General features: G+C 38.1%; 1 protein-coding gene across 4 annotated transcripts; it reads right to left on the bottom strand.

Moving 5' to 3' along the window:
* Window positions 1-2,969: 2,969 nt before the first annotated feature.
* On the bottom strand, window positions 2,970-19,313 carry sh2d5 (SH2 domain containing 5). Of its 4 annotated transcripts, none has more exons than XM_022682323.2 (10): window positions 19,132-19,310; window positions 16,921-16,996; window positions 16,711-16,791; window positions 16,541-16,615; window positions 14,775-14,921; window positions 12,711-12,911; window positions 10,172-10,352; window positions 8,741-8,846; window positions 6,421-6,577; window positions 2,970-5,311 (listed from the first exon to the last, which is right to left on the bottom strand). In XM_022682323.2, the coding sequence occupies exons 2-10, from the start codon at window positions 16,969-16,971 to the stop codon at window positions 5,114-5,116; spliced, it is 1,197 nt and encodes a 398-aa protein (XP_022538044.2). In that variant the 5' UTR covers window positions 16,972-16,996; window positions 19,132-19,310; the 3' UTR covers window positions 2,970-5,113. The 4 variants fall into 4 exon arrangements, with proteins under 4 accessions (XP_022538044.2, XP_022538043.2, XP_022538046.2 ...); XM_022682322.2 differs by having other exon boundaries at window positions 8,741-8,849; XM_022682325.2 differs by lacking the exon at window positions 2,970-5,311 and having other exon boundaries at window positions 6,468-6,577; window positions 10,123-10,352; window positions 19,132-19,313.
* Between the last annotated feature and the right edge of the window lie 1,961 nt (window positions 19,314-21,274).

Here is a 21,274-nt window from a genome sequence, read left to right on the forward strand (position 1 = left end):
ACATAAATAATGAAGCACATAGATTTAATAAATCATTCCCTCAATTAAATAAACTGTTCCCTCAATTTATTAGCTATAATTCGTTTAGTTTAATAAATCATTCCCCAAACAAATACATTTTTGCCTCAATTTGATCGCTTCATAAAACATTTCCTCATTAAATAAATTGTTCCCCTTAATTTAATAGTTATTTTTCCATTACTTTAATAAATCATTCCCTCAATTAAATATATTGTTCCCTCGATTTATTAGCTATAATTCGTTAAATTTAATAAATAATTCCATCAAACAAATACATTGTTGCCTCAATTTGATCGCTTTATAAAACATTTCCCTGTTTAGTTTTATAAAACATTTCCTCATTAAATAAATTGTTCCCCTTAATAGCTATTATTTCATTACTTTAATAAATCATTCCCTTAATTAAATATATTGTTCCCTCAATTTAATAGCTATAATTCATTTAGTTTAATAAATAATTCCCTCAAACAAATACATTGTTGCCTCAATTTGATCGCTTTGTAAAACATTTCCCTGTTTAGTTTTATAAAACATTTCCTCATTAAATAAATTGTTCCCCTTAATTTAATAGCTATAATTCCATTACTTTAATACAGGGGTGTCAAACTCATTTTGGCCGAGGGCCACATTGGCATATTGGCTGTCCTCCGAGGGCCAGATGTAACTTATAAATGTAATAAAATGTAACCAAATGTAATATATGTAAATGAATGTAATTACTCCTTAATGTTAAATAACTCTCAATATATTATTTATTCAATCAAATATTACAGTTGCATGGAAAAAATGTTTGCTTGTTGCTCTATTAACATAAATCCTTTTAATTTGTCATGTCATGAAATCCAAAAACTCCATCAATCAAGAACCAAACTATTCAAGTGAATAGAAATGACATCAAGTTATATTAACTTTGAAATTATTAACTGAAATAAGGCTTAATAAATATAAAATCAAATTGTGAGCTGTTAAGAACATAGCATTTCCTCAGATTTAGCAGTTCCTCATCCAACCACTAGTGGGAGCTGCAGCAGCAGCACCACAAGTCCGCAGTCTTTACTGAGTCAGAGCTACAGCCCAGCCACGGGCTACAGGGCTCAGCTCAGCCAGTCTGGAGCGTTTTTAAAATTTTTAAGTTCTTCTGTGTATGAAATAAAGATTTTTGTAACCGAATAATACAGCTCTCTACAGTTCATCTTTCAGCCCAATCACCTAACAGCAGCCGTTTAGAGCATGAGTCACTGCTGGGATTACATTATAAACAGCGTTTATTTTGGTCAGTAACACTCTTCGTAACACAAAAGGCATACCGGTCTTTCGCCTTGAAGCACAGCCGTCCGTCTGCATCAACTTCTCTTTTTCTGGACATTATGGGATAAACATTTATATGTCTCAATTCCACCCGCGAAGTTACACCTTCCCTCCGGCAGGGTTTCCACATCAATGACTACACTGCCGTGTAGTGGCAGTAAGCCGTAACTTTGCGGGTAATACAATCGACAAGCATTGTGGGAAATGTATTTTTTGGTCAAAGAACGCTTCTGACTTATTTATTATAGACACTAAGATCTTACAAGCTCTCGCGGGCCACATAAAAAGACGTGGCGGGCCACATTTGGCCCGCGGGCCTTGTGTTTGACACATGTGCTTTAATAAATAATTCCTTCAATTAAATATATTGTTCCCTCAATTTTATAGCTATAATTCCTTTAGTTTAATAAAACATTCCCTCAATTAAATTGTCTCCTCAATTTATTAGCAACAATTCCTTTACTTTAATAAATCATTCCCTCAATTTAATAGCTATAATTATTTTAGTTTAATAAAACATTTTGTCAGTTAGATAAAATGTTTCCTAATGGTAGCTGCTATAATTCCTTTACTTTAATAAATAATTCCCTCGATAAATGACCTCAGTGCAGCACATAAATAAACCAATGAAAAGTCAAGGCAGTCTAGTTACAAAAATAAACAGTAAATAAGAGATTTACTGTACATAATATTTATATAAAACTCGGGTATGAAAGTGTACAGCAGTCAGAGTTAAAAGTTTAAGGTGCCTCAGTAAGTAGGTTTTTGACTAAAACAGTTTATATAATAAATTCAATTTAGGAGGTTTATAGCTATTGGAAGTATCTCAAAAATGTTTTAAGATACTAAATTGTTATTTTGTTAAGATGTTATCTTGAGATGCTAAGACAATATTTTGAGATACTAAGTCTTCTTTTTAAGATACTAAATCACAATTTGGAGCTAATAATCAATGATTCTGAGAACCCAATTTGTTATTTTGAGATACTAAGTCTGACTAAGTATGATTTGGGGTTACTAAATTATTATGTTTAGATATGTCAAGCTTTTGAAATACTAAGTCGTTATTTAGAGATATGTTAGACTTTTTTTAGTCATCAAAAACCATCTATAAATATAATTTGGTATCTCAGGATAATGATCATTGAGATCTCAAAGTAATGAGAACCAAGTCACATAATACAAAAATATATGTTCTAGTTTTTTTTTTATTTTAGGTGGCGAGAATAATTTATATAAAAAGCTAAGGACAACACAGCAAAATGCTCACATTTAGAAGCAGTCGCTAGCTTGGCAACATCAGGATATATTTTTCTTATTTTTGGTTCGGATACTGTGGTTTTCATCTAAGTGAGAGAGTGCGGGCAGCAAGGCATCGAGTCAGCATTTCTTGTTTCAGACTTGGTTTATACTTTGTGTCCGAAATGCTGACTTGAACCCTCAACCCTAGTGATGAAGGCCTCTGTATCTGAATTCAAACAACCAAAAAAAAAAAAACATTATCTTTCAGAATTTTAGCCCAATAAGTCAACTAAAAAGACTAATAATTACTAAACTTTGATTCAATACGACTGGATGCCCTCTTGGATATGAAAAGCCAAGGCAGTCTATTTTCATTAATAATGAAGCACACAGACACATTTACTGTGAATAAAACGTTTATATAAAACTCTGGTATGACAGTGTACAGCAGACAGAAGAAATTTAAAGTGCTTTAGTTAGTAGTTTTCTGATTAAAACAGCTTACATAAATAAATTCAGTTTAGAAGGTTTACAGCTGAGGTAATCTAAAAAAAAACCAAGCTCCTGCATTAAGTGGCAATTACCAACCTGAGGCAGATCACTTTACAGCTCTACACAATTTGACACCACTGGATAAAACAGACTGTTGCACGCAGCTAAACAGATATACTGGGTGTGTCTGAAATGCAAGGAATGCTGCCTACAAAAAAGGTCCAGTACATATTCCTGATAATTAGGTATATCTTGAGATAATACGATGTTACTTAAAGGAACTAAATCAGCAAACAGCACTTTACCCAATTGGTATCTTAAAATATTAATAGTTTCTCAAATGAAGAGATAGCATATTAAAACAATGAGAAAGCATCTTAATATAATCAGATAGCACTAAAAATAATGAGACAGCAATTTACAAAATGAGAAAAAGCTGTCAATATCTTGGCGATGCCAGGACATATTTTTTCCCTTGTAATTTGGATACAAGGACTAACTTCGGACATTGCCCTTTAAGCAAAGCATCAAACTGGCATTTAAGACATTTAAGTTTAAGCCTGGTCTAAAAACACAAGACCACACTGTCTCACTTAAAAGGCAGAGTGTAGTGATGAAGGTCACTGTATCTCAATCAAAAGGGAAAAAGTACTCTTAACACTCCAAGCTATCGACTGCTCACTGCTAAATATGAGCATTTAGCTGTGCAAAACAAAAGGGAGCTAGTAGATAACTAAACTTCTATTCAGACACAACAGGATTGTGAAATTAAAGACAGCTGCCTCACGTGCTTGCTGCCTATGCTGACTCCCAAGTCAATACCTTTGGAGGCTACATAGTTATTAATGTACTTATAATCAAACTGCATATGAGATACACTTTGAAGGCAGAAGTTGGTCAGCTGGTGGTGTAAGTAATTACAATTGTTAGACATAAATTCAGCTATTACATTGATATGTTATTTTTGAAGAAATAAAATATAAATGAAAATGAATTATAAATAACACTTAAAATAAATACTTTAAATACTTTACTTTTAGTACATTAAGCCAGAGGACCATGAAATACAAAGCAGCAAATAGTATGTCTACACTGCCTTCACAAATTGTGAAGATGAAGTTAGGTTAGCAGGCAGAACTTCTTGCCTTAGCCTTTCAGCCTCTAACGTAATTAATGCTGCCATGAAGGCTGTATTCTAAAGCAGAAAGGTACAGAGTCATGTCCAAAATGAATGTTGGCAAAAAATGCCACCTGCTTCATCTGGCTAATTTAAAAAGGCAGTGCAGATGTATCCTTTCCTGCTTTAGGTGTACGTTGCATTAATGGCAGCTGTTTTCAGAGAGAAAAAATAACATGAAAAAAGCAAGGAGTAATTATATTTAAATATACGTTAGAAGATATTTAGAACTAATTTCAATTAATATTTAATTTCAGACGAGAAACCAATCAGTGTTGCCTTCTAAAGGAACTGACTCATTATAAAGCATATGCAGCAAGACATTAAGGCAGCTGTCTTTTGTTACAACACAGCTGCAGACAGCACTTGCCCTCTGTGTCTGACCTGCAAATTCCACTAAAATGAAAAGATATAGCACTGCCATACACAACACAACATGTTGTTTAAAAAAGGCTTGACCATACATGTGGTCATACATAGCACATATAAAATAAGCACAGTGCCAAAAAGTTGAAGTGGTCATTGTTCAGATATCAATGGATTAATTAAAAAAAAAAATTAAATGTTATATTCCTAAGAAAGAAGCAAACAAACAGACAGACAGAGTCAAACAAAACAAAATTTCCACAACCAACCACCATTGTGCTTCCAGTGCATCTTGATGGCCAAATGGCAGAACATTAGTGTCAATTTAAATCAAAAGAAGAAAAAGTAAAATAAGTGTCACATGTTTAGAAGTCGGTTGACAAAAGTGAACGAGGTACCTGCTTCAGTCAGAAGATATATATATATAAAAAAAAACTAAACTAAACAATTACATGATTATATACATAAAAAGCATGATTATATACATATAAAAAAGTAACAGAATATTTACACCCAGCACTGGTATTTGCCATTTCGGTTACTGCTTTGTTGTGAGCGCTGTTGGCTCAGGGCCTTGCTGTCGTTTTCATCCCATTCGTAACAGTGATTTACCCGGGCACAACTCAGCGGGCACTCCAGCTCTCCTCTGAACTCCGTGTAGTGATCGATTAAAGCCGGCAGACTTTCAAACTGAATGTGGCAGTTCTGCAAAAAAAGGTCACATTGCAGACAAAAAGATAAAAAGTAAAACAAAAATAATATATGTCTTTTGACAACAGCACATATCTTAAGTAGGGATGCATCAAAATAAAATCCTAACCAAACAAAATAATACATTTGGCCAGATTTTGTTCATTTTACAAAGTTTTTTCAGTGTTGTGTAAATTAAATAACCTAAATTTATTTTGTCTTGCTTTTCAAAGAAACCCTTAAAAATCTTAAAATTGTTTGTTATATATAATTTGGTATTTTTTTCATTTTCGATTGAATATCTTCATTTGCTAAATATTTGGTGCATACCTGTTTTTAAAGGAAATACTTTAAAATATATTTATACCTCTTTTAACACAAATTAGAATAGGTCTATAGGCTTAATTTGAACATGTTCATAAAGTTATTTACAAAAAAAATCTCTCACAAAGAGATCTCATCAGCTCTATTCTTGCCAGTTTCAGTCCTTTTCAGAATTAACCTTTTAAGGGTTTAGTCACTTTCATGCAAATAAGCTTTTGCTGGCCACGCCCCATGAGTGTTTACCATGTTAGTGTTAGCTTGGGCTAAATGGCAAAATATGAACAAGCTATTTCATGCTTAACTATTATAGAGGCACAAAACTTATTATTGGAAAGTACTTACTAGTACATCTAGATATGTAGGTACAGATCCCTCCCTCAGACAACGTCTGCTAGCTAATCCTGCTGTGTCCTGCCTGAGGTTCTCAATCAGCAGACTAATCTAATGGGTGGGGATCTGGTGGGGGTTTTTGGGTGGTGCCTATGAACCTTATTGATGTCACAATAGTGGAGCCATTCAAACAAGCAATCCAAACATGATGATTCCGGACACAAAAACTTTTAACTGATGCTTAGAAAACATCATGAATGTATATTTTTCATGGAAATACAAAAGCGTACAAAAACTGAAGTTTGCTTGATGTGCCCATTAAATCATTTCTGTCGTTCGGATGGACAATACTTGGAAAAACTACTAAAATTTGTGGTAAAACATCTGTTTACTCTTACTGCACAGAGCTCTGGAATTATGAGTTGTGTTATTTTGTGTTGGTTCTATAGACAGATAGATCCATGACTCACCTCAAGAAAGAATTTCTGTCTGTGAGTCTTAACAGTCAGAGTGACCAGGCCTGAAGGGAAACGTATGATCAGAGAGCCAGGGCTGGGCTTGTTGGGGTGAATACACAGCAGATAAGAACCAAGCACGTCTTCAGCAAGCAGTGACGAACTGCTGTCACTGGAACAGTAAAAACAGGAGTTGTTAATACACTACCAACTGCAAGCAAGGATGTTTAGTATTTTTGTGTCCCTTAGTGGCACCATAGTTAGAGGCTCCCATCTCTAGTGTATTACTTTTGCAAGAAGAACAATTAAAAAAAGTGTATATAAATCAAATACATACACATGGAGCGCTGGTTTAATTTTCACAGCAGTTAAACGATGAACAGATTTGCAAAAAAACATTTAGCTTGAAGCATTCCTTTAAAGACTCTAGTCAAAGTCAAAGTCAAAGTGGTTTTTGTCATTTCAGCTATATACAGAGTACACAGTGAAACGAAACAACGTTCCTCCAGGGACCATGGTGCACATAAACATAGTGTAGACAGAACAATAGTGCAACAGTACAAAAGTGCAGACAGACAATACAACACCATACAGACAAAGAATAATAAATAGCAAGACAGTGTGCAAATTTTGCAGTGTGCAAAAAGGACCAGGTGAGGTAGTAATTACTCTATTACACAGTGTGCAATAGAGTCCAGTGAGGTAGTAGGGTTTTTAGTGCTTTCCATTTTCTGGGGTAAGTGGGGTAAGAGTGTGTGTGCATGTACAGAAAAACCATCAGTTCAGTCTCTGCAGTTAAGGAGTCTGATGGCTTGGGGGTAGAAGCTGTTGCAGAATCTGGTCGTGCTGGACCGGATGCTGCGGTACCTTCTTCCCGAAGGCAGGAGGGAGAACAGTTCGTGTGAGGGATGAGTGGGGTCATTCACAATGCTGGTTGCTTTGCGGATGCTGCGGGTGGTGTAAATGTCCGTGATGGAGGGGAGAGAGACGCCGATGATCCTCTCAGCTGTCCTCACAATACGCTGTAGGGTTCTTGCGGTCAGAGACGGTGCAGGTCCCAAACCAGGCAGTGATGCAGCTGCTCAGGATGCTCTCAATGGTCCCTCTATAGAAGAGTGTGAGGATGGGTGGAGGGAGACGGGCCTTTCTCAGCTTCCGGAGGAAGTAGAGACGCTGCTGGGCTTTCTTGGCTGTAGAGCTGGTGTTCAGGGTCCAGGTGAGGTTATCTGCTAAGTGGACGCCAAGGAACTTGGTGCTCTTAACAATCTCCACAGAGGACCCGTCGATGTTGAGTGGAGAGTGGGTGTGTTGTGCTCTCCTGAAGTCAACAACCATTTCCTTTGTCTTGTCCACATTCAGGTGAAGGTTGTTGACTGTACACCAGTCTGTCAGCCGCTGCACCTCCTCTCTGTATGCTGACTCGTCGCCTTTGTTGATGAGACCCAGCACGGTTGTATCATCGGCGAACTTGATAAAGCTGTTAGAACTGTGTTTTGCAGCACAGTCATGAGTCAGCAGGGTGAACAGCAGAGGACTCAGGACACTGCCCTGGGGGGCCCCCCGTGTTCAGTGTGATGGTGCTGGAGGTGCTGGTCATTGGCTAATAATAAATTCCCCTTGGACAAGCATCCTAGTTTAATACCACTTTTTGTTGCAGCCAAGAATCCTTCAGTTCCAGATTGGAGGGTTTTTGAACATTCAGGCAGCTGCTTAGAGAAGCTCAAAGCAGACTTTTGAAAATGTGCATCACCTGGATTTTCCTAACCAAACACATACACGCACCCACACACCTACACAAACACAGCACAGTCACGGCACTCCATAAAAGAGTGCAGTGCAAACAAAAGATTAACTTCCTCTTCGCTTAACAAGTAATCATTTTACATATAATTTTACAATCTGATAGAGTTGTTATTTGTACAAATATTGTTATAACCAGTAAATTCTACTCATGTAGGTAGAAAATATATTTTCTTTAATTACAGAAAACTAACCCAGAAAAACTAACCCAGAAAAACTAAGTACAAAACTTAAAACAGGAAATCAAAGTTTGTTTCCTTGTTTCCTGGAAATGTTATTCAGATACATCTTTATGGATTATGAATATGCATCATAAAGTATTCAAAACAGTTTAAGCATGTACAGTACCAGTAAAAGTTTGCACACACCTTCTCATTTAATGTTTATTTTTTTCCCCTACATTGTAAATAAATACTGAAGTCATTCAGTGACCGTAAAGGAACACAAACCAACAGTGCCAAACTATGACTGGCACTGTACTCTTTGGTGAACATTAATTATGATTATGTGCAGTAGCATAAATGACCATTTTCACCTGGAGACGCCACTCCAGCTCCACACGGCGTGAGCCAAAGCTTCTTCGGTTTCGGCCAAGCTTGGAGCGCGCACCCTGAGCACTGGAACACTGTCCTGTCCCTTGTCTGCTACAAACACAAACACACGCACACACAGGAATTTTGTTATTCCCATTGGATCTGGTTTTCTGACTAAAATAGACAAGTTTATTTGAATTGGCAAACATCCAGTTTTAGACTTATTAGGTTTATTTTAGAACGGCCTGAGGAATCAGAAACACTTGAAGCAACAAAACAGAAAAAAAAAAGTTCAAGAAAACTGTTAAATTAAGTGTTAAGTGTTCAAGTGAGCATAGCTGTATTAAACTGCAAGAACAAGAAATCCCAGATAACACTGCAATATTGTGTGTGTTATGTTAAGGCCTGTGTGGGTAGCTCAGCTGTAAACCAGAAATGTTTGGTCCATAGGTTTGTCCATATTGGGTCTACATAGGAATGTCAGTGAGAAGACAAGGAGGGGTTAAACATGGGCCCTATCTGGAACTAGATGGCACCAATGTATGATTAACCCTTTCACACATGTTGGTCACTACAGTAGACAACTATTTAAAATTCAGTTTTACAGATTACTGTTGCATGGTAGCCTTTTTTTGCAAATGCATCAAATTATATTGTAAACCACATCAATTATTAGAAGGTCAAAAATCCATCAGCTTCTGGTATTTCTGTAAAAATCTTCTACATACAACATGTGGCAGTCCGTAACTTTTGTTGAGACTCGCTGAGTAATTGCAGCGAGCATGCTAAAAACTCTTTAAAACGTGCATTGCGAAGCAATCTCTTCATTCAGAGTGAACCAATCTGGAATCTGTTGTGCTCTTACTTAGCTCTTGTATCCGCACCATTTGCAGCACTGTGTTTGCTCAAGTAACCAGCAAAAGTTGTTATAACCAGAAAAAGGTCCCGGAAACCTACCAGACCGCTCTATTTTCAGAATGTATATATGTTGTGTTGAAGGAATGGTAGCAGAAACACACTGATACCACTCATCATAATATTTCGCCCTCACCCCTCTCTGGAACACTATCTTACCTTTTTTTTTTTTTATTGAAAGAAGTACGTCTTCTTTAATTTATTTTTTGTAAAATATAGATTTTTCTATTAATTGGGCTGTTATTGCAATACTTGTATATGAATGCTCAAATGTAAGCTACATTTTTTTTTCAAGTTTTTCAAGTTGAAAGAAGAACAAAACGTATAATAAAAACCTGATTTAAAAAACTAAAGTACAAACCCACCCAGAGCCCACATTTCACCCAGGTGACACAAACAAGTGTATTCCGTCACCAGTCACCGTGGTAAACATAGTGAATAGCCAGTCCTTACTGAGGGTCTACATTACCTAAGGAACTCTTTCACTTTTGACAGCGTTCTTTGAACACTTGTCCCACCTTGTGGAGCGTTCAGATGGTCCTGCAGGTGGCGCTGTTTTAGAGGCGTGCAGGTAAAGGAGCGATAAGCACCCGAGCGCAGAACTTTCTCTCTGATGGCCTTCTTACGTACAAGCGTGGGGGAGGTCGGGAAGACGTCGTCTGGACCGCTACTGGGAGTTGGGCTAGGTGTGGGAGACTCCTGGAAGATCACAAGGTCCAATATCAATCAATTAACAATGATAAACATCACTGAACCTGTAAGCTCACTAAATGACTGATTCTTGGCAAGTGAATTAATTTGTGATGCCTTCTCAAAGATGTTTTGAAATCTTTGGGAAACTGGAGTATTGGAATTTGCTGTATGTTCTGTTTATAAGTTTAATTAATTTCATTCTATTTAATTCAAATTCATTTGTATACCCTTTTGTCATCAACATCACAAAACCGATATACGCAGATCTTAGTCCAGTGGAAACAATGGCAAAGAAAGGAATCAAGATCAAGAGAAAGAGGAACCAAGACACTAATAGAGAACCAAAAAAAAAAAGAAAAAAGTGTATTTAATGAAGGAAATGGAATAGAATGGATGTGGAGCTAAAGTGAATTCCACTTCCAGACAGTTGCTAGAATACTGGAATACTATGGTATTCCAGGTGGCTTCCTTGGTGCTGCTAGCTGGGTCCTATGGTCTTTCTAAATAGTAGCTAGGTGGTTGATTAAGTACTGCTGCGTAGTTGCTAGGCTGTTGCTATGTGCTAACTTTGGTGGCTTCCTTGGTGTTGCTTTGTGCTTGCTGTAGTACTGTTAATTTGTTGCCAGGTGTGGTTGCTATATTATCCCAGGCAGTTCCTGTGCCATTGCTAAGTCGTAACTAGGTGGTGCAAATGCTATGATGCTGCAAAGTTGTTCATATGGTATCCATGTTGGTTGTTGTAGCTGCTATGGAATCCCAGGTGGGTTGCTACGGTCTTGTCAATTGGACACTAGATGGGCACTACACTATGGCAAGGTGAAAATGTTGCTTAGTGGTGGCTAATGTGTTGCTACTGTGCTAATGTGTTTTGTTGGGTATTACTGAGTATATAATTGCAATTATAATTATAAAACAATAAAACACAAAATGTTGTTAAAAATAAGAATATGGTTCACTTAAGAAATAAATAGATCATCTCTAGACATGACCTAATGGCTGAGATCAGTTTCTCTCCCATCTTGCTCAACTCCACGAGTGACTGTCTCCTGCTGGGTGACGCATGCTCTACAGTGGGTTCACAAAAGTTCAAACCATCTAGCATTTTTTTTTTGTCATATTCTAACTGAGATCTATAGTTAACGTTGCATTTTTTATGGATACCAAAATGTTATTGTTGGCATGCTTTAGTGGCTTGTTTTCTGTTCAGGCATTTTCCACTCACCCACATCAGATCATGATCAGGCCTTCCTTAAACTGGAATATACATAATCCAATATTGCATAGTGCCAAAACATTTCTCAGAATGCTAAGAGCTTACTCTTCCTCTATTTTTATTTCGAGATCTAACCTCTGATTCGCAGTTAGGTCACCCCTGGCTTTAACACTTTAGTAGTTATACACTGATCAAGCATAACATTATAACCTCCTCCTTGTTTCATCAGCCATTATCCAATTTTCAGCTCCACTGATCCTGTAAGCATCCGTGCGTCTTATAATCCAGTGAGCCTATGGTACGAATTTTACCGGTCAGGTTGTAAGGAGCAGTACAACTCTTTGGTCATTCAGAGGTGAGTATTATCGGCCTGTAGCTTGCTGAAAACCCCCGCTAGCACTGCTGGAGCATTACATTAGCAGCTATTTGTCCGCTTAGAAGTGAATATATGTAACTGTAGTCTGTGTTTACCGTGTTAAAATAAGCTATGTGGGACGAACCACTAGCTAATATAGCCTCCCTGGTTTACTGAAACACTCAGGGTTCCTCAGTGTAGTGCTGCCAGGCATCAGTTAGGTGGCATTAGCAGTTAGCCACTAATGCTAATGCTCCAGCCTTAGTGGAAATCTAGAAAACTAAGCTTACTATAAATAAACGGAAGTAACTCACCCAAATTAAGAGTTTTCAGGTAACAAATTTGTGTAGATTAATATCCAACACTGGTTTGACTTGTATGCCTCGTCTAAAAATGTTTTTTTTTTTAAGAATTACAGTTTTGTTTACTTAGCTTAGCTGAATTAGAAGGGAAACATGGCAACACCCCTGTTCCTAACAAGTGGCACTTAAAATGCGCCTTATAATCCGGTATGCCTTATAATCCGGTGCGCTTTATAGTGTGAAAAATATGGTACTATAATAACAGACTGTAGTCCTGTATCTTCAATGCTTATGACCCCACAGAACCACCACAGAGCAGCGATAATGTGGGTGTCGGATCATTCTCAGCACTGCCGACTCAGATCCTACTGCCCACAAAAATAATTCAGTAGATATAGATCAAACTTTAGATTAGACTTTTAATTTAAAAGATTTAGAAAAGTGCTATTTTGTTGATTGTATAAACCTAAAAAAGTAAAATAAATAATCCTGACCTTTGCCCCTGGTAAGAGACCCTGAGTAGGAGCCCTGCGGAAGGAGACAAGAGCGCTGACACTGAGTGGGAAGCCGTGATTCAGTAGTGAAGGCACACGGGTGGGCGTCTTTCCAGACAACTCATTCTGAGCATCTTCTGGGTGTTTCTCCAGATAACACAGCTGAAAGCAGCGGCACAGCAGCAGGTTCAGGAACTGGGCCTTAGACAGACAGAATATGTTTTATAGTTATCAACATAAGTAGCTAAAATATTTCCACTAAGAAATACAAGACAACCCTTCAAAAAACCGATACTTCATCTTAATAAATAAATACACTAATTAAAAATAAGAACACTGCTTCATTACCAGGCTACTAGCTAGCAATGCTCTGTAATGTGACCCTGCCATTCTGTTACGATAGCAGAGGAGCAATTACCGTATTTTTCGGACTATAAGGCGCACTTAAAAACTTTTAATTTTCACAAAAATTGACAGTGCGTCTTATAATACGGTGCGCCTTTTGTATGGATTTTACTCGTCAGGTTGTAAGGAGCAGTAAACACACACTCTGTGCAGCGTTATAGAGAGTTTCAGTGCTATACAGAGTCCAGAGCCGTGCAGCTCCGAGGCTGGAGCAGCAATAGAATTAGCTAGATGCTAACCGCTAAGCTAGCTAGCTTATTCACTGTTCAGAGATCAGTATTATCTAAATTTTACCCGTCAGGTGTAAGGAGCACTAAACACACACTCCGTGCAGAGCCGTGCCGCTCCGAGGCTGGAGCAGCAATAGCATTAGCTAGATGCTAACCGCTTAGCTAGCTAGCTTTTTCACTGTTCAGAGATCAGTATTTTCTAAATTTAGTACTTTTAATACTGCTGGAGCAGTATTATTAGAGTTAGATGCTAATCGCTAAGCGTTCACCGTTCAGAGGTGAGTTATCGGCCTGTAAGTCTGTGCTGCTTTGCCCTGCTAGCATTAGCTGGATGCTAAGCGCTAACTCTCTCAGAGGTGAGTTTTATCAGCCTGTAATCTGCTTGTTTACCGTGTTAAAACAAGCTACGGGGGACGAATCGCTAGCTAATATCTCACTGTCTTACCAGAACACGCAGGATTACTCAGTGTAACGCTGTTGTTTAAGTTTGGGTTAACTTTACTAGTTTAGGTGACTAGCTAGCGCGCTAGCGGATAGCTATGCTAACGCTGGTGCAGCAAGCCTTAGTGGACATCTGGAAATCTAAGCTTACTGTAAATAAACTGAAGCACGTTACTCACCCAAATAAACTGTTTTCAGGAGAGGAATCTGTGTAGATTAATATCCAGCACTCGTTTGACTTTGAAAGAGCTAGATTTGTATACTGAGACGCTCCACCGGCAAGAGACCACCCCCGGTGGGGGAAGGGAAACATGGCGCCACCCCTGTTCACTTTGATATAGGCACCCTTTCTAGTGTCACTTAACGCGCCTTATAATGCGATGCGCCCTATGTATGGAAAAATAGCAGAAAATAGGCGTTCTTTGATAGTGCGTCTTATAATACGGTGCGCCTTATAGTCCGAAAAATACGGTAAGTTCAGCAACCTGCCCTAAATTTCGATTATCCATCATTATTTCTCAGTGCTAGGAAACAGGGTTAGCAACTTGCTAGCTTCATGGTCAAACTTTTCCTTTCCACCTTAAATGCAGCTGCCTCAGCAACTAGTGCTGCAGCATTTAGGGTGGAATAGGACATTTAGCTAGTTAGCTAGATACTGATATGAAGTATTAGCTATGTTTTTTTTATTATGATAAAAATGGTCATAAAACATTGAAAGTACACATTCCTTATCCATTGGTTATAGCAATTTTTTACAGCCAAAACTGGGACATAAACTATCAAACCTGCTCCTTCATTGGTTGTTCTGAAAGCATAGGGTTTTAAAAAAAAAGTGACCAGAGCATTAGAAGAGGTCAGGATGTTCGATGGCCAACCCAACTCCCTAACTTATCCCAAAATTTCTGGTGTGGTGCCAATAGGTTGTAGTCCTATTTTATTCAGAGACATTTGGACACACACTGTAGGCCTGGTAGCATTGGAGACTTACAGCTCTGGCATGTCGGGCTTTGAAGAGGTGGCAGTAGAGCTGGGTGTCTGAACTGCCGGGGTTGTGGGCGACGAAGGCGAACTGGGAATCAGACGGCCGAGCGATGGAGAGGGAGACTCGACGCAGAGCATGTGCCATCAGGAGAGTCTAAACACAAAAAACATTGAAATGCTTTGTGTTGCAAGGTTAGGATTTCATAAAAAAACCTTTGTTCCCAATCCTGCTGTAAAGAACCCTTTGTGTCCCATTTTTTCATGTTTTCTTGCTTCAAAAACTTGTTTTAACTAAACATCAAACTGAGCCATTCATGCTACAACCAACCAATGTTTACCATTAAACTGTTGCCAGTTTGGACAGTCCTTACAGAACATTGACAAGCAACCCATTCTACCATAAAGTGTAATGAATACATACACCTGAACCTAGGGCTATTTATACCAAATATATACCAATATATTTTACACTCAACAGAGTACAGTCATATACAAATTATGTTTTATCATCATAAATGAATAAACACTGATAACAGTTAAGGCTCAGCATGGAAAACTCAGATATTGAAGCCAGGGAAAAGTGAGAGCTTGGGGCTGCCCAACAGTGGCAGCTTGGTAAATTTGGGTATTGATCCTGGAGAGCAGTGAGGGTTAAGGGCCTTGCTTCTGGACCAACACAGGCAGCTTGGGTTAGAACCTTGGCAGAGGCCCAACAGGGTATTGAAGCTGGGTAGAAGTAAGGGTTGGGGCCTTGCTCAGAGACCAAACAGTGGCAGTCTGGAGAACTCGGGTATTACACCAGCTGAGCAGCGGGAATTGGGGGCAGTCCAACAGTGGTAGCTTGGTAATCTTGGGTATTGAAACCAGGTAGCACTGAGGGTTGAAAGACATTTCTCAAAGACCCAACAGTGGCTGGTTCAAAAACTCTGGATTGGGGCCCTATTTTACCCTGGGTACTGATCTCAGAGAGCAGACAGATAAGATACTTCTGGATCGAAGGTTTGAGGCTGTTCAACAGTGTTATCTTGGTACACTTGGGTATTGAATCTGGAAATCAGTGAGGTTGGAGAGTCTTCAACAGGTCCCTAAGAGTAGCAGTTTGATAAACCTGGTTATTGAACCTAGGGAACAGTGGGGTTTGGGGGTCTAGTTCACAGGCCTAACAGAAGCAGCTTGGTGACCTCCAATATTTAACCAGGGTATTAAACCCAAGGAGTTTTGATGGTTTGGGTGCCATTTTAAGAGCCTAACAGTGTCTGCTTGGCAAACTTGGGTACTGAACTTACAACCCTGTCACCAATGAACCAGGGCTCTAAACCCAGAGCCAATAACACATTATAAATACAAGTACTGTTTACACAAAACACACACCACTGATGCAGACAATACCATGACCAAAGCACCATGAGTCATAACATTAGCACAGAACAGCAACACTGACTCAATATAGGATTAACACAGTTAATGGCTTACCAATGCAGCCACTCTTGCGCTTACTGGACACTGGTGATGAAAACTGAAAGCTGGTCACATTCTAAAGGGTTTATCCAACATTTCAGTGGTTACATAGGAATGCCTTTGTTGGTGTAGCCTGAATGAGCCAATTAACAAGCCATAGTAGTAGTAGACAACCTGGATGTGAACATGTTGAAGCAAGAAAACCACTAAAACCTACAGGACAGGACTGCTCCAGTATCAAGACTATGAAACCACTAATTTGCAAAGTGAAAGTGTGAATGGACTAGTTAAAGAAACAAAAGCAAGTCATCTTACCGTCTCATCCTCATTAAACACTTTCACTCCTTTAACAGAGAATTTCAGGGAGACGGATCGTCTTCGCTTGCAGCTCTGTACACATTTATACAACACTATGAGACTGACTGTATCAGCAAATGAACAAGACTTCCAAATGATACAGACTGGAATAATGAAACACACATTACCTTTAGACGCTTCAGCTGTGTGTAGAGCTGTTCGATTTGGTCATCCAAACAGCAGTCATCAATAGGAAATGAGCCAATGTACTACAGAGATAAGTCAAGAAGAATTCATTACCGATGCTGAGAAATCAGGAATCAGTGACCTTCATTTAAACAGACAAAAATAAATAGCTTTCTAACAGAACTTAGTAATACAATTTGAGCAAATTTTACCTCTGCTGATCTGGTCACAGTCCCATCCTCTCTGATTGGTGTCTCACCCATGTTTGACCAACTTATTTGCTGATTTCTGGAAAAAATATGACCAATAAACAAAACACCTTCAAACCACTCTCATGGTAGTCAGAGTATCTGACTAACAGAAGTCAGGAGTGATGTGGGGAGAGCGTGCCATCTACCCACCCCAGAGAGAGCATGGCCATTTGTACTTTCTCTGGCTCCAGCTGCTGATGCCAAGCAGCATGATTCAGAGTTTTAATAAAAAGGCAAACATGCAACAAGTAAAAAAATCCACTTAATTAAAACTAATCTACAAGAATGGAGACCAGGGTTACTTTAGCCAATATATAAAATGATTTTGAACAATTTCTATACCAGTTTTCCAGACATGTATTAAGCCTAAACAGTATTTTAATTTTAATGGAAAATCTCTATTTAAAATGCATTTCTTCCAAGACCAAGCTTAATTCCTGTCCAGGAAACTGCCCCTTTAAATAAATGTTAACTCAAAGACCCAGCTTATTTGATAAGCATTATTTTATAATTTGCAAAAATAAAACCAAAACTAAATTTACTGTACTATTTACTTCCATTTTAAATACTTTTTTATTGTATTGTTTAAACACACCCAGAGCAACTCAAAAAGGGCTTTTTAATGGGCTGATTACTCAGTATCAGTTGTGGTGGGAGAAGGGAAAGTCATAAATTGAAGAAAATTAGCTTAAACTTTTCCTCAAATAACTGTAAAGACAATATAAAAAACATTAAGAGAAATTAATATTATTAATTGCTGAACATGCAGCAGAAAGTGTCTTCAGTCCCTTGAAAACAAAACAGTGAGAAGGTTTGTGATGCCACTGATGTCAAATGTTAATTTAACTTCAAAGAGGTGGGGTTATCCCAGGATGACAGGGTTGACCAGGAATTCTTGAATTGAATACATAAAATGTATTTGAATAAAAATAATCATGTGTTGTGTTAACCTGGCAGCAGTAAAAACATGGCAAATAACCCAACCAAACATTAAATCCTTATTAAATAATAAAAAAGTAAAAGTTAAAATTACTCTATATGTCTAATAAATCAATGACTCTTTATGAAATACCAATGTTCATCTGCACTCCTGGACACTATCCACTTTACTAAATCTTATATATGCACATGATTATTCAGTATTGTAATTTTCTGCTGATACTTGCACATTATTGCACTGCCTTTTTATCTGCACTGCCTTTTTTATATCTTATGCATATTTTTTCATATATATAGTATATATAGATTTTTATTCTTGTTTATATTTATGCACTCTTTGTATTAAGAGATGTTTCTTAGCTACAGTTGACTGTATTGTTAATAGTGAATATATCATAATTTATAGTTATTTGTTAATAATTATTTGTAGTTTATTCATGCCTCATAGCTATAAGTGAGACATATGTACAGTTCCAGGCAAAATTTGGACACATCTCATTCAATGTTTTTTTTTTCCCCTACATTATTAAGTAATACTAAAGTCATCCAGAATACAAAGGAAGACATTATGAACCATGTAGTAAAATTAGAAGTGTTAAACAAACCAAAATACTCTAAAGAGATAAGAGCATTTAGGTGCGCTTATCTGGGGTGTTGTTAACTTGCAGTTTCTAAGGCTGGTAACTCTAAATAACTTCTACTGTGCAACAGAGGTAACTCTTGCTCTTCTTTTCCTAGGGTGGTCCTGATGAGAGCCAGTTTAATCATAAAAGGTTTGATGGTCTAATAAATAGGGTTTATACTAAATTTTCTATTTTTGAATTTAGTTTGATACAGTGTGAAAAGTAAAATTGCTAAACGTTACACTGACCCTTAAAACACAGAATTAGGTTATATTGTTATGCTGATTTTGACCTACAGGAGTTCAGGAATGTTCTGTACTCTACAGGTGAAACACTGACTGGAGTGGGTTAGAGGGATTTTAAAGTCTCCTCAGAACATTCTCCGTCCAGAAATGAAACATTTAATGTGTCAATATCCGCCCAATTTCGTATTTTAACGGCGATATTGGGTTAAATTAGCGATAAAAACAGCATGTTTCCCAAAGTCAGCGTGCTAACTCCTCCCTGCAGCTCAGAGTTCAGGTCTAAACACGAGGAGCAGATAAACTCAGCTCTACAGCGGCGCAGCCCGACTTTACCACCAATAAACTACAGGAAATAAATCACTTACTCTCAGTAACTCAGTCCAGTTCACATGACGGAGTCCGCCCGGCCGCCCGACGCTTCCCCAGCTGAGATTTGGGCACAGACTGCCTCACCTTATGGCCTTTTCCCCGCCCCACAGTCTCACACTGCCTCACACAGCAGCAGCGCAGTCCTCCAGTCCTGCTGCCTCACCTCCCACACACCCAGCCTGCCCCAGTCCCCCTGCTGCTGCTGCTGCTGCTGGTAGTGGGAGGAACAAAAACCGAAAACATTACATTACTCTCTCCTTATGAAATCTGAGTAGTGGACAGCTGTATTAGAAAGTTCTGGACAACAGAATTATACACTGCCTGGCCAACAAAAAGGTCCCACATTCATTTTGGACCGCCTTTATCTTTGATTGCAGCACACATTCACTGTGGCATTGTTTCAATAAGAGTCTGCAGTGTCACAAGATTTATTTCAATCCATTGTTGCATTAATTTTTCACCAAGATCTTGCAGCAGCATTGATGATGGTAGAGTCTGACCGCTGCACAAAGCCTTCTCCAACACATCCCAAAGATTCTCAATGAGGTTAAGGTCTGGACTCTGTGGTGAACAATCCATCACTGTCATCTTGGAAAAATCTATTGATGGAATAATCTGGTCTGTATTCAGTATATTCAGGTAGTCAGCTGACTTCATTCTTTCAGTACATAATGGAGAGCGGGGTAATGGGAGCCATTTTTTACATTTGCCCCTTGCTAGCTGAGCTACAATGATATATAAGTAAAATTTAAATTTTCCAATTAATTCAGGATGTTTCCTAGCTATTAAAGTTATCAGAATGTCTTCAAGACAAAGGGCAATGAAAATATGTTTGTTTTTAAAAAAGTGGTCTTGTGTCTCACTTTACCCCAACTCAGGGGTAAACTAAGACAGACCAGAGAAATTAAGGGGGTAAAGTGAACCAGTTGGGGGTGTGCTGTTCCACTTATGTTTTCCACTTTTAAACTACCATTAACATTACATGTTGTAACAAATGCGTGTCTATTAAAGATGAGAGACAAGGGAAGAACCTTATTGAAATCAAAGCCAAAAATTACAGGTAAAGTCTCCATAAAACTTATGCAGCTAAAGAATTGATTCTGTCACCAGTCCATTACTACAGCGAGATTTTCGAAGAACTCCCTCACTGTTGTTTTATTGAAAGTTGTAGCCCTTCGCAGGGATGTTGCCTCAGGAGTTCATACAGAGAGATGTTGACGTGCTAAGAATCTGCCAAACCCCTCTTTTCCTAAAAAGTACAGTATTCATTAGTATAGATTTTGCTTTTGGAAAGTTAACCTACAGAATCATATAGTCATGTAATCTCTTATCTATGTAATCACACTCTAGCCTACCTGCACAATGTTTCTAAGTCCAATTGGCTGGGACGGTGTTTCACTTTACCCCACGGCTACCATTTTAGAAAAAACATAATCTCTAGCAAATCAGGCTAATCTTCAACTAGCATCAATCACATGGTTTGATATGTTGAAAGTTCATAAGCATGTATGATATTAGTTTTTCTACCTGAATCAATTTACTTTGATAAAATAGTTGATTAAGTTCAAAGCAAGAAAATTTACTTTTAAATGCATAAAATACCTTTTTGTGAAAAAAAAAACAAAACTTAACAGCACCAGCAACAACTTCCTCTTCCTAGTAGTGGGAAATGGGAGGGACTTGACAACATAATGGTCACATGACCACAATTGTGTTCAGTTGCCATGATACAAGGGGTGTCTCACATTACCCGATGTCTCACATTACCCTGCTCTCCCCTACTGTTGCTGAACCTAAACCTGCAGACCAACTGCAGCAGCAACCCCACATCATTTACTTACTTAAATCCAGGTGGAGACTTTTTTTGGCCAGGCAGTGTAGATAGGTAATATATAATATTAAACTAAGAAAAGAAAAGTTTGGTAACAGACTTCACATTGGCTTGGAAAAACATAGAATGTATCTAATAACATTCAAAAACCTTATTAATAACGTTTAAAATACTGGTTTTGGAGTAAAAAAAAAACATTTGTTTAAACAGTGGAGTCCAAAAACTTTTGGCTAAATGGCACAGTCAACATTTTTGGCTAATAGAGCAGTGTGAAGTTAACAGTATCCTGATTGGTCTTTCTTGTGCAA

The sequence above is a fragment of the Astyanax mexicanus genome, chromosome 24 (assembly GCF_023375975.1).
Source record: "Astyanax mexicanus isolate ESR-SI-001 chromosome 24, AstMex3_surface, whole genome shotgun sequence".
Lineage (NCBI taxonomy): Eukaryota > Metazoa > Chordata > Actinopteri > Characiformes > Acestrorhamphidae > Astyanax > Astyanax mexicanus.

What these genes read in the sequence shown, in the direction of transcription:
- sh2d5 (XM_022682322.2), bottom strand. Translation starts at nt 16,971, where the DNA reads ATGGGTGAGACACCAATCAGAGAGGATGGGACTGTGACCAGATCAGCA. An exon ending in CTGTGACCAGATCAGCAGAG is followed by an intron (nt 16,792 to 16,920) that starts GTAAAATTTGCT and finishes TTATCTCTGTAG; the next exon opens with TACATTGGCTCATTTCCTAT. An exon ending in GTCTCTTACCAGGGGCAAAG is followed by an intron (nt 10,353 to 12,710) that starts GTCAGGATTATT and finishes GTGATCTTCCAG; the next exon opens with GAGTCTCCCACACCTAGCCC.